The sequence below is a fragment of the Tachyglossus aculeatus genome, chromosome 21 (genome assembly GCF_015852505.1).
Source record: "Tachyglossus aculeatus isolate mTacAcu1 chromosome 21, mTacAcu1.pri, whole genome shotgun sequence".
NCBI lineage: Eukaryota > Metazoa > Chordata > Mammalia > Monotremata > Tachyglossidae > Tachyglossus > Tachyglossus aculeatus.
In genome coordinates, this window is record NC_052086.1 from 25070956 (window position 1) to 25087247 (window position 16292).

A 16292-nucleotide genomic window follows, 5' to 3' on the forward strand; every position below is an offset into this window, starting at 1 on the left:
TCCCCCTCGTCCCCCTCTCCATCCCCCCATCTTACCTCCTTCCCTTCCCCACAGCACCTGTATATATGTATATATGGTTGCACATATTTATTACTCTATTTATTTATTTATTTATTTGTTTTACTTGTACATTTCTATCCTATTTATTTTATTTTGTTGGTATGTTTGGTTTTGTTCTCTGTCTCCCCCTTTTAGACTGTGAGCCCACTGTTGGGTAGGGACTGTCTCTATGTGTTGCCAATTTGTACTTCCCAAGCGCTTAGTACAGTGCTCTGCACATAGTAAGCGCTCAATAAATACGATTGATTGATTGATTGATTGATTCTCTGTGCCTCAGTTACCTCATCTGTAAAATGGGGATGAAGACTGTGAGCCCCACATGGGACAACCTGATCACCTTATATCGCCTCCAGCGCTTAGAACAGTGCTTTGCACATAGTAAGCGCTTAATAAATGCCATCATCATTATTATTATTATTTGGAGTCAGAGTTCATGGGTTCAAATCCCGGCTCCGCCAGTTGTCAGCTGTGTGACTTTGGGCAAGTCACTTCTCTGTGCCTCAGTTCCCTCGTCTGTAAAATGGGGATGAAGACTGTGAGCCCCCCACGGGACAACCCGTTCACCTTGTCATCTCCCCAGCGCTTAGAACAGTGCTTTGCACATAGTAAGCGCTTAATAAATGCCATTATTATTATTATTATTATTATTTTCAAACACGAATAGAACTGAGCTTATTGCCTGTGGCTCCCTCGCCCTCAGCAGAATGCCCCTCTCTGCTGAAAGACGCAAAGACCAAGAGATCCGGGACCCCCAATGCCCAGATCCCAGCATACAAGGGCCCAAATGTGCGCCCGAGAGAGAGACCCCTGCCCCACTCTCAGGCTCACATTTGATCCCCCAGCATTCATGTAAGCCTTGTTACGTAGAGTCTAGAGCGATGTTAGTCACTTCCTTCTTTGCCCACACCGTCCACTACACAGGCTTAGCATCAATCGGTCAGTGATATTTATTGAGCACAGACTCTGTGCATTCATTCATTCATTCAATCGTATTTATTGAGCGCTTACTGTGTGCAGAGCACTGTACTAAGCGCCTGGGAAGTACAAGTTGGCAACATATAGAGTCGGTTCCTACCCAACAGTGGGCTCACTGTCTAGAAGGGGAGAGTCCTAAGCACTTGCAGGAGTTGTTAGATACATTTCCTGCCCCCAAGGAACTTACAGTCCAGAGCTGGAGACAGACAGACATAAAATAAGATTATGTCGCTTATTTTATTTTATCTATTTATTCTTATAATAATAGTAATGATGGCATTTGTTAAGCACTTACTATGTGCAAAGCACTGTTCTAAGCGCTGGGAGGAATACAAGGTGATCAGGTTGTCCCATGTGGGGCTCACAGTTGTAATCCCCGTTTTACAGATGAGGGAACTGAGGCTCAGAGAAGTTAAGTGACTTGCCCAAGGTCACACAGCAGACATGTGGCAGAGCCGGGATTCGAACCCATGACCTCTGACTCTAAAGCCCAGGCTCTTTCCACTGAGCCACGCTGCTTCTTATGTACTTATTTTATTTTAGAGCTGTGGGACTTAGGGTGAGGAGAATTAACAATACCAAAAGTATACCCTGGCTTGTTGATAATAATAATAGTAATAATAATAATAGTATTTGTTAAGTGCTTTCTGTGTGCCAGGCACTGTTCTAAACACTGGGGTAGATACAAGGTTATCATGTTGTCCCACGTGGGGCTCACAGTCTTAATCCCTGTTTTACAGATGAGGTAACTGAGGCACAGAGAAGTGAAGTGACTTGCTCAAAGTCACACAGCTGACAAGTGGCGGAGCCGGAATTAGAACCCATGACCTCAAACTCCCAAAGCCGGGCTCTTCATCAATCGTCATCAATCGTATTTATTGAGCGCTTACTGTGTGCAGAGCACTGTACTAAGCGCTTGGGAAGTACAAGTTGGCAACATATAGAGACAGTCCCTACCCAACAGTGGGCTCACAGTCTAAAAGGGCTCTTTCCACTAAACAGTGCTGCTTCCCCATACATACATACGTACATACATACACTTGGCATGACCATTCACATCAGTCTCTTACTATGTAAAGATTGTCATCCCACCACACATGTTTGGTTGATGTGGCAAGGGCTCAGGTCAGCATGTGTTTCAGGGCATTTTCATTCTTTACATACAACCCTATCACTGTCTTGGGGAGCTGGTTCCCCTAGAAAATGTCCCCATTAAGTCTTAGCAACATTAACCTTGTCCACTCCCAACCCAGGGAATGCTTTTAAAGGTGGGGTTTGAAGGGAGAAAGAATATAGCTTCGTGTTGGCACCGGTACCAGAAAGCAGAATGGTGTAGTGTATAATAATTGTGGTATTAAGTGTTTACTATGTGCCAAGCACTGTACTAAGTGCTGGGGAAGATAAAAGCTAATCGGGTCGGACACAGTCCCTGTTTCACGTAGGGCTCACAGGCTTCATCCCCACTTTACAGATGAGGGGCAGCATGGTTCAGTGGAAAGAGCCCGGGCTTTGGAGTCAGAGGTCATGGGTTCAAATCCCGGCTCCGCCAACTGTCAGCTGTGTGGCTTTGGGCAGGTCACTTAACTTCTCCGTGCCTCAGTTACCTCATCTGGAAAATGGGGATTGAGACTATGAGCCCCCCGTGGGACAACCTGATCACCTTGTAACCTCCCCGGCGCTTAGAACAGTGCTTTGCACACAGTAAGCGCTTAACAAATGCCATCATTATTATCATTATTATGAGGGAACTAAGTCACGGAGAAATGAAGTGACTTGCCCAAGGCCACATAGCAAAGTGGCAGAGCTGGGATTAGAACCCAAGGCCTCAGGCTCTCAGGCCCATGCTCTTTCCATTAGGCCACACTGCTCCTCTGGTAAGTGCTTAACAAATATAAAAAAAACCCCAGGTTTTGTCATTCCGAAACCTAGTTTATTTCCCTTAAATAAATGAATTGTAGGCATTATAAAACAATCAATTCTAAAGGATTTTAATTTGGAGAGGATTTTAAAAAACAACGTTCAGAGCTTTAGTAAGTTTCAAGGGGGAATTCATCCCAGTAATGGCTTTTGAAGTGTCCGGGAGGAAGCCTTTGACAAGCGGTGTCTAAGTCAGTGATGCTTTGAGTGCCTGTTGGCAGTAAAATCACCTGCCTGGCAGGGAAGACAATTGAATTGTCTTCAGACACAGTTCTACCACTGCGTGTCTGATTCAGTATTTCCCAGTGGCTGGCCAGTGGAGGACAACTTTTTTGTTAATAATATGTCACGCTTCCAGATCACATGAAAGACTTACAGTCAAAGAAATCACCCTTTTATTATTTCTGAAATTCATTATTTTATTAAATTTTATTGATTAAATTTATCATTTCTAAAATTGCTTCACTGAATGCATCCTTTTTTTAATCTTCTTGGTCCCAAGTGCTAATTTTGGGTTATTTTGTAGACATCAGAACCTGCAGAATCGAAAGAAATTCGCAAAGCACAGCTGCCAGCGACTGATGGAAACGAAATTCGGCTTGCCCGATTTTCTGTATGATTTTGAGTAAGTCACCTCTGAGTAAGTCTCTCCTTTTGTCTGCTTTGGGATTTAATATCAATCAATCAATCAATCAATCAATCGTATTTATTGAGTGCTTACTATGTGCAGAGCACTGTACTAAGCTCTTGGGAAGTACAAATTGGCAACACATAGAGACAGTCCCTACCCAACAGTGGGCTCACAGTCTAAAAGGGGGAGACAGAGAACAGAACCAAACATACCAACAAAATAAAATAAATAGGATAGAAATGTACAAGTAAAATAAATAAATAAATAAATAGAGTAATAAATATATACAACCATATATACATATATACAGGTGCTGTGGGGAAGGGAAGGAGGTAAGATGGGGGGATGGAGAGGCAGCATGTAGCATGTGCTGGTTGTTATGTGCAGATCAATCAATCAGTCGTATTTATTGAGCACTTACTGTGTGCAGAGCACTGTACTAAGCGCTTAGTACTAAGATGCCTGAGTCACGAGACCTAGGTTCTAGTCTCACTCTGCCACTGGCTCTGTGACCTTAGGCAAATCACTTAACTTCTCTGGACCTCAGTTTCATGATCTTTAAAATGGAGATACTGATACCTGCTCTTCCTCCTTCTTAGGCTGGGAGTCCTATGTGAGATAAGGAATGTGTCTGAACCGATTATTACCTACCTATCCCAGCCCTTAGCAAAATTTGACCCGTAGTAAGCACTCAGTAAATATTACTGTTTTAAATCAGTATTTTGGCACTATCTATAAGGAAAAGGTAAGGCCATGCATTTGCAAACTGGAGTCATAAACATCCCTTTTCCCAATGTAACGGAAATTGGAATGGCAGTGAAGGTTAGAGGGAAAAAATCTGAATCCCAAAGCATGCTGACTTATTAATATAAAGGAATGAAGACTACCAATAGTAACTCCTATAAGGTGCTCCTATTTTTGGTTTAGAAGTACTTCTAAAGAAAATCCTGTGTTGAAAGAAATGATTTACGTTTGATTATGTTTATTAAAAAAACCTTTGTAAGCAGTAGTAGTAAATAGTATTTATTAAGCACGTATGATGTGGAAAACACTGTATTAAGCCCTGGGAAAAACCACGTGGGTGAGAATGAGATACAGTCCCTGGCCCTCACGGGGCTTGCAATCTAAAAATGAAGGAGGATGGGTAGACTGGTGACAGACACATAATGAAAGATGAAACAATAAGGAAATAAAGACAACATAAAAGACAAGGACAAAGAAAAATACCAAAACAAAAAGCAAAATTTAACAGGATACTGTGGCTACAGCAGTAGAGATTCAAGCTCCTGGCAGCTCAGAACTTTAAAAATACCACTAGAATGATGATGGCGGAGCGCCTTGGCATGATTAGCCTGTATTTCAGTTTGCTTCCCCTCCATCAGGGCCTGGATTAATTAGTCCAGTGCCCACAGTAGATGTTCAGTTATATTACAATGGATGACCCAGGCATCCAATTTGAGCTGTTGGAGTCATCTAAAGAGATTTAAAATCTGGGGGCTAAGCACCATGTCATGAGTTAGAGCCAATAAATCTTGAGTCTGGATTTTTAAAAATTCAAATGAGCCCCCTTTGAAATGAAACGGTTTAATAATTCTGTTGCATATAGAAAATGAGAGAATATTCCAGTAGCACTTCACTGGTGGCATGGTGGGAAAGAGACGTTTTCAGTAACCTCTCTATTTCTGCCAAAGTAGTATTAGTATTCCTCTCCATCCAAACCGCTACCCTGCTGGTTCAATCTCTCATCCTATCCCGACTGGATTACTGCATCAGCCTCCTCTCTGATCTCCCGTCCTCCTGTCTCTCCCCACTTCAGTCTATATTTCACACTCCTGCCCGGATCATCTTTGTGCAGAAACGCTCTGGACATGTTACTCCCCTCCTCAAAAATCTCCAGTGGCTACCAATCAACCTATGCATCAAGCAAAAACTCCTCACTCTTGGCTTCAAGCCTCTCCATCCCCTCGCCCCCATCTACCTCACCTCCCTTCTTTCCTTCTCCAGCCCAGCCCGCACCCTCCGCTCCTCTGCCGCTAACCTCCTCACCGTACCTCGCTCTCGCCTGTCCCGCCGTCGACCCCCGGCCCACGTCCTCCCCCGGGCCTGGAATGCCCTCCCTCTGCTCATCCGCCAAACTAGCTCTCTTCCTCCCTTCAAAGCCCTACTGAGAGCTTACCTCCTCCAGGAGGCCTTCCCAGATTGAGCCCCCTCTTTCCTCTCCCCCTCCCCACCCCCCCGCCCTATCTCCTTCCCCTCCCCACAGCACCTGTATATATGTTTGTACAAATTTATTACTCTATTTATTTTACTTGTACATATTTACTATTCTATTTATTTTGTTAGTGATGTGCATCTAGCTTTACTTCTATTTATTCTGATGACTTGACACCTGTCCACATGTTTTGTTTTGTCGTCTGTCTCCCCCCTCTAGACTGTGAGCCCGTTGGTGGGTAGGGACCGTCTCTATATGTTGCCAACTTGTACTTCCCAAGCGCTTAGTACAGTGCTCTGCACACAGTAGGCGCTCGATAAATACTATTGAATGAATGAATAGTAGTAGTACTGATAGTATTTACTAAGTGCTAACTGTGTGGCAAGCATTGAGAAAGACTGTATGTATTAGGTCTTCAAGGAGCTCACAGGCAATCCAAAGTGGAGAGAGGGGACTCAAAGCAGACACATAAGAAAAAAAAATGAATCAGTAAAAAACACTAAAACAACATAAAAGCAGGAACAAACACACCAAAAAAAGAAAAAGCAGTAGGGTTCTGTGTCTTAGAGGAGCATTTTTGGCTCCTTGCAAGTCAGAGTCCAAGTTGCAGCCGCAGTAATTGCCACAGCTACAGTAGCCATCACAGTCTCCCTAAGATTGTAAAATTTGTGAAGCTTTAGTCTGTTGTTGTTTGTGACCGTCCCACTGCAGTGGTACAAGCCAGACGTGGAATGAGTTAAAGAGATTTGAATGTCCTTCCTTGATTATGTCTTCTGTTTTACATCTGCTTATATAGTTGAGAGGCAAGCATTTAAGAACATCGGGGAATTATAGATTGTAGGTCAGTACTCATTGATTTTTTAATGTGCTTTTTCTCCCTCTTCAGGCTTTTCACCTAGTATTTGGAAGGAAGGAAATGGATCTACCTACCGGACATTATCATCCTTCACTCGCGAAAAAGATCTTAGGGTTTGAAATTCCAGCATTTAACATTTGCTTTCATGTTGCCCAAGTTCCAAAATACCCTTTGAACTTGATAAATATAAATGAACTAGTATTGGAATTATGCTATAATAAAATGAGTTCCTGTACGGATGTGTATTTAGGTTAAATGTTAGGAAAGCCAATTTTTAAAATATATGCAAATCAAAATGGGAACTTCTGTAATTGATTTTGAAATATCTCTTTGGCCGAACGTAACTGATTAGAATTGCCAGTCTTGTTTCCAGAGCCTATTGTTTTCACTCAGAACTTTGTCACATAAGTAAGAATGAAATATTGCATTGTTGTTATAAACTGGAAAATACCTCAGAGGGGATTGAAAATTCAAGTAAAAAAATGGCAGAACAATGCACACTCATAATTATGAACTGCCTATTTAAAAAAAGTGTGTTACGATAGTAGTTTTAAATGATCTATTTTTTACCCCTAAGAAATGTAAAGAGTATGAGGCTTAACTTGTAAAGTCATTTGGCAATTCAAAAAATATATGATGAGCATTTCTGGCTACTTTTAAGAGACTAGATCCACTGCCTTCAGTGAAAATATTTTCAAGAATAAAGTGAATTTGTTTTTCTTTTATCTCATTAACTAGCAGTGGTTGTTTCTCAGAACCAAAGAAAGGGATGAAGGAAATGGAGGAAGGAAACGAAGAAGAAATTGGTACTCTGAGACAACCATGTACTTATGTTCTTGAGGAAGGTTCTTGCTAGTGTATTATCTTCCAAATCCAACAGCCTCTACTCCCTCCTAATCCTCCTTGACCTCTCAACTGCCTTTGACACTGTCGACCACCCCCCGCTCCTGGAAACATTATCTAACCTTGGCTTCAATGACATTGTCCTCTTCTGGTTCTCCTCCTATCTCTCTGGCCACTCATTCTCCATCTCTTTCCCAGACTCATCCTCCGTCTCCCATCCCCTAACTGTGGGAGTCCCACAAGGCTCAGTTCTTGATCTCCTTCTATTCTGTTTACACCCACTCTCTTAGGGAATTCATTTGCTCCCGTGGCTTCAGCTACCATTTCCACATGGGTGATTCCAAATCTACATCTCCAGCCCTGATCCCTCTCCTTCTCTACAGTCTCGTATTTCCTCCTGCTTCCCAGACAGCTCTACATGGTTGTCCTACCGATACCTCAAATCTGACAAGTCCAAAACAGAGCTCCTCATCTTCCCATCTAAACCCTGTCCTCCCTTGATTTTCCCATCACTCTAGATAGCACCACCATGCTCCCTGGCTCATAAGCCCCTAACCTTGGCATTATCCTCCGCTCATCTCTCTCATTCAACCCACACATTGTCGGTCACCAGATCCTGTCGGTTTGACCTTCACAACATTGCTAAAACCCACCCTTTCTTATCCACCTAAACCAAGTACTTACCCTGCCTTGATTACTACATCGGCTTCCTTGCTGACATCCCTGCCTCCTGTCTCTCCCCACTCTTGTTCGTACTTCACTCCACTGCCTGGATCATTTTTCTACGAAACTGTTCAGATCCATGTCTCCCCACTCCTCAAGAACCACCAGTGATTGCCCATCCACCTCTGCATCAAACAGAAACTTCTTTGCACTGGCTTTAATCATCTTTGCCCCTCCTACCGTACCTCATTGGTTTCCTGCTACAACTCAGCATGCTCGCTTTGCTTCTCTAACACCAACCTACTCACCATACCGCAATCTTGTCTCTTTTGCCGCCGACCCCTCGCGCACATCCTCTGGCCTGGAATTATCTCCCCCTTTGCAGAGCCTCACTCTCCTCGTAGCACTTGTCTGCCCCACAGCACTTATGCACATATCCATAATTTATTTATTTATATTAATGTCTGTCTCCCCCTCAGACTGTAAACTGTTGGTGGGCAGGGGATGTGTCTACCAACTCTGTTTACACTGTACTCTCCCAAGGGCTTGGTACAGTGTTCTTTGCTCAATAAATACGATTGGTTGATTGATTGCTCTGCACGCACGAAGCACTCAATAAATCAGTAAATGTGATTGATTAGTTTACCTTTACCTAGGAATAGAGATTTATTTTTAAAAGTACTGCAGAGCACCTTCCTGTTGTATTCAATAGATACTTCTTCGTTCAAGGAAAGTTTTTAATATAACTTCAGAAGATTTTCGTGAATGAGGATTACCCGACCCTTTTGGTTTATGTAATCTGTGGGCTGAAAACAAGAGTAAAACGGGTCCCATTACATCCTTTTAATTGCATGCTTTCTGCCTCTGTATGAATTTCTGTAGCTCAGGAGTGTGAAACATATCATTTAGTTTCTAAAGAAAAATATGTCAGTAGGAAAGCTAAAATATCTTTAAGATGCTGAATTACAACAATCAATCAGTAGTATTTATTGAGCTCTTACTGTGTGCTAAGTGCTTGAGAGAGATCAGTACAACAGAGTTGGCAGGCATGTTCCCAGATGACAGCAAGCTTGCAGTCTCGAGAGGGAGACAGACATTAATATAAATAAATGAATTATAGGTATGTACACAAGTGATGTAGGGCTGAAGGTTGGGTGAATTACGAAGCACCCAAAGGATACAGGTCCAAGTGTATAGATGACGCAGAAGGGAAAGGGAGTTAGGGAAAGAGAACTTCTTGGAGGAGAAGAAGAAATCAAATTACAAAATAAATGAAAAACAAAGAAGCAAATGTGCTGACTGTTAAATAGAATTTGCAGGGAGAAAAAAAAAATTCAAGCTGTCAAAGTTAAGGTTCCAAGATGCCTGTGAATAATCATTTTCCAGGCCCAAGAACTACCAAATTTGAGACCTTATTTATTTATTTATTTGAGCATAAGGTGTTCCAAAATGTTTAGATATGTGAATTTTACCCTTTCTGATAATTCCCACAAATTACAGCAGAAGTCCTTTAGCCTTATGGAGAGCTCCTGGTTAAAGGTTAGTACACTTTAAAAACTATGTTTTAAAATCTGTTTTCATCAGTCATTAGAGAGGGGAATTGAATTGCCTACCAGAATTCATCTCAATTCTGATTGAGATTTTGTTTTCACCCAGGGGTATTTTCAGGATTGTTAAAAGGACTTTTTGAAGGAAATAAAGCACCAGAACAATTAGAATATTTGAACTCTGGATCAATCGTTTATTGAGTGCTTACTGTGTGAAATTTTTGTATAAGTAGCATATTTATGCTTCGAGACCAAAAGGGTTAAGGAAGTTGTGAAGTTGCAAGATAAGGTCTGCATCTTTACATTTCTTTTTATCTTGGGTTATCAATTCTACATTTCTTCCGGAAGCACTTACCTCTATGGCTGTATTTTGGTTAGACAGAAATAGCTTATTCATACTATTAGTATAGTGCATTACTGCTACTTCTCAGTCATTAGGTAAAGACTTTATTGAAGTCCATTACAGAAGGGTAAATCATTACTCCAGTTAAAATCGGGAATCTTAGCAACCTCCCCTGGAAGAAACTCAAGTAGGAAGTTGAGGGCATCATCATGATCATCATCAATCGTATTTATTGAGCGCTTACTATGTGCAGAGCACTGTACTAAGCGCTTGGGAAGTACAAATTGGCAACATATAGAGACAGTCCCTACCCAACAGTGGGCTCACAGTCTAAAAAGGGGAGAGTTTATATACATCACTTTGTTATATACATCACTTTGTTATATACATCTATATATATACATATATAGAGAGAGTTATATACATCACTTTGATGTATATAATTTTACAAGACATCTTTGTCCAAAATAATTCATCTCCCTCTGATTCCAGAGTGAGGGCATTGGCCATGAAAATAATAATAGTGGTATTGTTTAAGAGCTCACTACATGTCAAGCACAGTAGTAGATACAAGATAATCGGGTCCCGTATGGGGTTCTCACAGTCTAAGAAGGAGGGAATTGAATCCACATTTTGCAGTTGAAGTAACCGAGGCACAAAGAAGTTAAGCGAGTTGCCCAGCGTCACACAGCAGCAGGTGATGGAGCCGACATTAGAACCCAGATCCTCTGGGCCCGTGATCTTTCCGCTATGCTATGCTGCTTCTTTGAAGTCAAAATGCTGCCACTTGTTGGGGTCTAAGCCCAATGCAGGATTAGAGAATTAATTTTTTTTGCAGCTTGTAAGTGGGTTAAGGGCATGCTCTATTCTAACCCGGTCTTGCAAACGATGAAATTCTATTATAGGCTTTGTGAGTTTTTCCAATTAAATCCTCAAGAATACAGTGAAGCTTACCGTAAGCTCCTTGCAGGTAGGGCTGACGTCTACCAGGTGCTTAGACTGTGAGCCCGCTGTTGGGTAGGGACTGTCTCTATGTGTTGCCGACTTGTACTTCCCAAGCGCTTAGTACAGTGCTCTGCACACAGTAAGCGCTCAATAAATACAATTGATTGATTGCTCTGCACGCACGAAGCACTCAATAAACACCATCGATTGACTGATTGATTAATGGTTGCTCAGTGTGACTGCTGTAGCATATTAAAAGTGACAGGTGTTTTCCGTGAATTTGCAAAGCAAAGGCTTTACGGAAATCAGCTGAACAGATGGAGTGAAGAGGGGGAACCCTTTAGCCTCATTCAGAGTGCAGATCTTTCATAAACCTAACTCATTTTGTGTTTACACATATTTTTGTCCAATCTATCTATAAAAATAAACAGAAAAGAGGGGGAAGCAGTCACAGATGCTACTGTTATAGCTCACTGTGGGTGGTTGAGCGGATACCGACTAGAGAAATATACCTATTTTGTAGTCAGGTATCCCTGCCTTTGCTTCTTTCCCTTTCTGTTTCACTCTCTAACTGGATTCTCTCCCCAGTGACCTATTCTGCAACTCTTCTTTCCCTAAGTTCCAGGCCTCCTGCTCTCTGCCATTCCCCCTCACGTACTTCCCAAGCGCTTAGTACAGTGCTGTGCACACAGTAAGTGCTCAATAAATATGATTGATTGATTGATTGATTGATCTTTTGCCTCCTGCCTGTTTTTTTTTTTTAATGGTATTTGTTAAATGCTTACTATATATCAAGCACTGTTCTAAGCGCTGGGGTAGATCCAAGTTAATCAGATTGGACACAGCCCATGTTTCACATGGGGCTCAAAGTCTTAATCCCCATTTTGCAGAAGCAGAGAGAAGGAAAGCATCTTGCCCAGGGTCACACAGCAGACACGCGGCAGAACCGGTACTAGAACCCAGGGCCTTCTGACTTGCCGACCTCTAGACTGTAAACTCATTGTGGGCTGGGACTGTGTCTGTCATACTGAATTAGAACTAGAATTAGAACGAATTAGAAGAAAATTAGTCTCTCCCATTAATTCTACATATTCAAATGGCTCTGACTTTTGTATTCCAAGACACAGAGTTAATCTTGTAGAGCATTAGAAACTCCTTCTAATGGGCAACATTTTAAATATGTATTGTGGAGAGGATTCAAGTTGATTAGCTCTTAATTTTCCTTTAACTTATTTTATTAATGACATTTGTGTCATTTCATGTGTTCTGATTTCATAAGCAACTTATTATCTATCTATCCGTTATTATCCACAAAAGATAGTGTGTTAGACTGACTAAGAATATTGGAAAGAGGAAATCAAAAGCAGTTTAGAGGGTTTTGACCAAATAAATCCATGGGTTTCCCATCCACAAACGATGATGGTATAAACTTTGTTTCAGTGTTTTATTTGGGTTTCCTGCTAGAATGTTTCTACATGGACTGTGTTTACAGAATGCCTTCAATTACCTATGCGTAATTTTAATGTTCACATGTGTACATTTAATGCTCACCAGACTGAGCCCCCTTTTTCTTCTCCCCCTCCCCATCCCCTCCCGCCCTGCCTCCTTCCCCTCCCCACGGCACCTGTATATATGTTTGTACAGATTTATTACTCTATTTATTTTACTTGTACATATTTACTATTCTATTTATTTTACTTGTACATATTTACTATTCTATTTATTTTATTTTGTTACTATGTTTTGTTTTGTTGTCTGTCTTCCCCTTCTAGACTGTGAGCCTGCTGTTGGGTAGGGACTGTCTCTATATGTTGCCAACTTGGACTTCCCAAGCGCTTAGTCCAGTGCTCTGCACACAATAAGCGCTCAATAAATACGATTGAATGAATGAATGAATGAATGTTGTATTGTAGTCTCCCAAGAGCTTAGTACAGTGCCCTGCAGGCAGTGTTGCCAACTTGTACTTCCCAAGCGCTTAGTACAGTGCTCTGCACACAGTAAGCGCTCAATAAATATGATTGATTGATTGATTGCTCACTATAGTTGATTGTTTGATTCCCGTTGAGGTCCAGCCTTCCTAGTCAATCAGCACTCCTTGTTGACCCAGATGAGGTAATTTCTATTGCACAGAGCTTACATTAAACAAACTCAGGCAGAATATCACTTTTTGGTTCATTTGGAGAAAAGTAATTGGAAAGTGAATTATCAATAATACAAAATGTTGATGAAGTTTATTGAGCGTTTGCTATGTGCCAGGCGCCCGGCTAGGAAAGAGAACGATACATACCGCAGTTACTTGTGCAAACCGATTTTGGTTTTCTGGGTCATTAAAGTTGAAACTTTTAATTGGCCCAAGATTAAACATCACGAGTTTCAGGAGGGAGGATAACGTATTCGAATAACTGGGCTGTTTAAAAATATTTGCTAACATTGGCATCTTAGTTAATGAACACCTCTTGGTAGGTTTATAGGCTTGTTTTACAGTTGGTGCAAACGACCCCCCCCCCCCACCACCAAATCCGACAGACAGTGACTCTCCCCGCTTCAAAGGCTTATTGAAGGCACATCTCCTCCAAGAGGCCTTCCCGGATTAAGCCTCAGTTTCCTCAACTCCTACTCCCTTCTGCGTCGCCCCGACTCGCTCCCTTTGCTCTTCCCCTCTCCCGGCCTCACCACGCCAATGTCCATATCTGTACTTTTATTTATTTGCATTGATGTCTGTCTCCCCGCCTTGAGACTGTAAGCCCATTGTGGACAGGGAATATGACTTCATTGTTGGGATTGTACTCTCCCAAGCGCTTAGTACAGCGCTCTGCACACAGTAAGCGCTCAACAGATACGAATGAATGAATGAAATAGTGATGTATAGACCACTCTCACTAGGATTGATTCCTCCAGGCAGGTTCTGGGCAACTGAGGCCCATCCATCGTTCCCAGAAGGAGAACAGAGTCCAGGGTCCATCCCAACGGAACAGGCTGGTGTGAGCAGTTTAGGTGACCAAATGGCTCAGTGGAAAGAGCTCGGGCTTTGGAGTCCGAGGTCATGGGTTCAAATCCTGGCTCCGCCAATTGTCAGCCGCGTGACTTTGGGCAAAGTCACCTCACTTCTCTTGGCCTCAGTTCCCTCATCTGTAAAATGGGGATTAAGACTGGGAGCCCCCCGGGGGACAACCTGATCACCTTGTAACCCCCCCAGCGCTTAGAACAGTGCTTTGCACATAGTAAGCGCTTAATAAATGCCATTACAAAAAAAAATACATCGTTCTACTGTACTCTCCCAAGTGCTTAGTACAGTGTTTTGCACACAGTGAGCGCTCAATTAATGACTGAATGAACGGCAGACCGGATGACACCACTCTCCCACCGGTCTGCCATTCATTCAGTCATTAATTGAGCGCTCACTGTGTGCAAAACACTGTACTAAGCACTCGGGAGAGTCCAGTAGAAGGATAAACAGACACATTCCCTGCCCTTTACCTGTACTTTGCACGCCTTCTAGACTGTGAGCCCGTTATTGGGTAGGGATCGTCTCTATCTGTTGCCGAATTGTACTTTCCAAGCACTTAGTCCAGTGCTCCGCACACAGTAAGCGCTCAGTAAGTACGACGGAATGAACGAATACCTGGCTTTTTAAAAATCCCACTTCCCTTTCGTTTTATATGAATCACTCTACTTAGTCACCATTAACCAGATGCAACTGCAGTTGGTTTTAGTGCTTTGCGGTGTTGATAGACTGGCCAGGTAACCCAAGTGGTTGGTGATTGTTTTTTAACGAAAATAATCTATTTAATCAGTAGAACCGGACTTTCACCTTTCCTTCATTGGGTAAGGATCTGGCTGATGGGGGAGTTGATTTCTCCCCCTTTTAGACTGTGAGCCCACTGTTGGGTAGGGACTGTGTCTATATGTTGCCAATTTGTACTCCCCAAGCGCTTAGTACAGTGCTCTGCACATAGTAAGCGCTCAATAAATACGATTGATGATGATGATGATGATTACCTTTTACCTCCCTAACCTGCAGTTCTGAAAACGAAAGTTTATTGTGCCTTCCCAGATTGAGCCCCTTCCTTCCTCTCCCCCTCGTCCCCCTCTCCATCCCCCCATCTTACCTCCTTCCCTTCCCCTCAGCACCTGTATATATGGATATATGTTTGTACGTATTTATTACTCTATTTATTTATTTATTTTACTTGTACATATCTATTCTATTTATTTTATTTTGTTAGTATGTTTGGTTTTGTTCCCTGTCTCCCCCTTTTAGACTGTGAGCCCGCTGTTGGGTAGGGACTGCCTCTATATGTTGCCAATTTGTACTTCCCAAGCGCTTAGTACAGTGCTCTGCACATAGTAAGCGCTCAATAAATACGATTGATGACGATTGATGATTGTGCAGGTGAAGTTGCCGGAACAAACCGGGGACTTGAGAAAGGTGGAAAGCGGATCTACTTAATCCAGAGTAATAACGATGGTATTTGTTAAGCGCTTACTATGTGCCAAGCACTGTTCTAAGCGCTGGATAATAATAATGGTGATTGGTATTGAGGTGATTGTTTTGTTTTGTTCTCTGTCTCCCCCTTCTAGACTGTGAGCCCGCTGTTGGGTAGGGACCGTCTCTAGATGTTGCCAACTTGGACTTCCCAAGCACTTAGTAATAATAATAATAATGGCATTTATTAAGCGCTTACTATGTGCAAAGCACTGTTCTAAGCGCTGGGGAGGTTACAGGGTGATCAGGTTGTCCCACGGGGGGCTCACAGTCTTAATCCCCATTTAACAGATGAGGTAACAGAGGCACAGAGGAGTTAAGTGACTTGCCCAAAGTCACACAGCTGACAAGTGGGGGAGTCGGGATTTGAACCCATGACCTCTGACTCCAAAGCCCAGGCTCTTTCCACTGATCCATGCTGCTTCTCATGCACACAGTAAGCGCTCAATAAATATGATTGAATGAATGAATGAATGGTATAATGGTACCAGGCACTGTACTAAGTGCTGGGGTGGATACAAGTAAATAATAATAATTATGGTATTTGTTAAGCACTTACTATGTGCCAAGCACTGTTCTAAGCGCTGGGGTAGATACAAGGTGATGAGGTTGTCCCACGTGGGGCTCACAGTCTTAATCCCCATTTTACAGTTGAGGTAACTGAGGCACAGAGAAGTTAAGTGACTCGCCCAAGGTCACACAGCAGACAAGTGGTGGAGCCAGGATGAGAACCCACGTCCTCTGACTCCCAAGCCCGGGCTCTTTCCACTAAGCCACAGACCTGGTTGGACACAGTCCCTGTCCCATGTGTGGC

At 42.5% G+C, this 16292-nt stretch overlaps 1 protein-coding gene across 4 annotated transcripts in view; it reads left to right on the plus strand.

Moving 5' to 3' along the window:
- CCDC62 (coiled-coil domain containing 62) overlaps positions 1 to 7376 on the plus strand; it is a 48733-nt gene extending 41357 nt beyond the window's left edge. For 3 of the 4 annotated variants that reach the window (XM_038763666.1, XM_038763668.1, XM_038763669.1), the window contains exons 12-13: positions 3479 to 3592; positions 6682 to 7376. In XM_038763666.1, coding sequence (XP_038619594.1) covers positions 3479 to 3571 — 93 coding nt within the window. In that variant the 3' untranslated portion in view covers positions 3572 to 3592; positions 6682 to 7376. The remainder of the gene's footprint in view (positions 1 to 3478; positions 3593 to 6681) is intronic. The other variant, XM_038763667.1, reaches the window with a different exon arrangement.
- The last annotated feature ends 8916 nt before the right edge of the window (positions 7377 to 16292 follow it).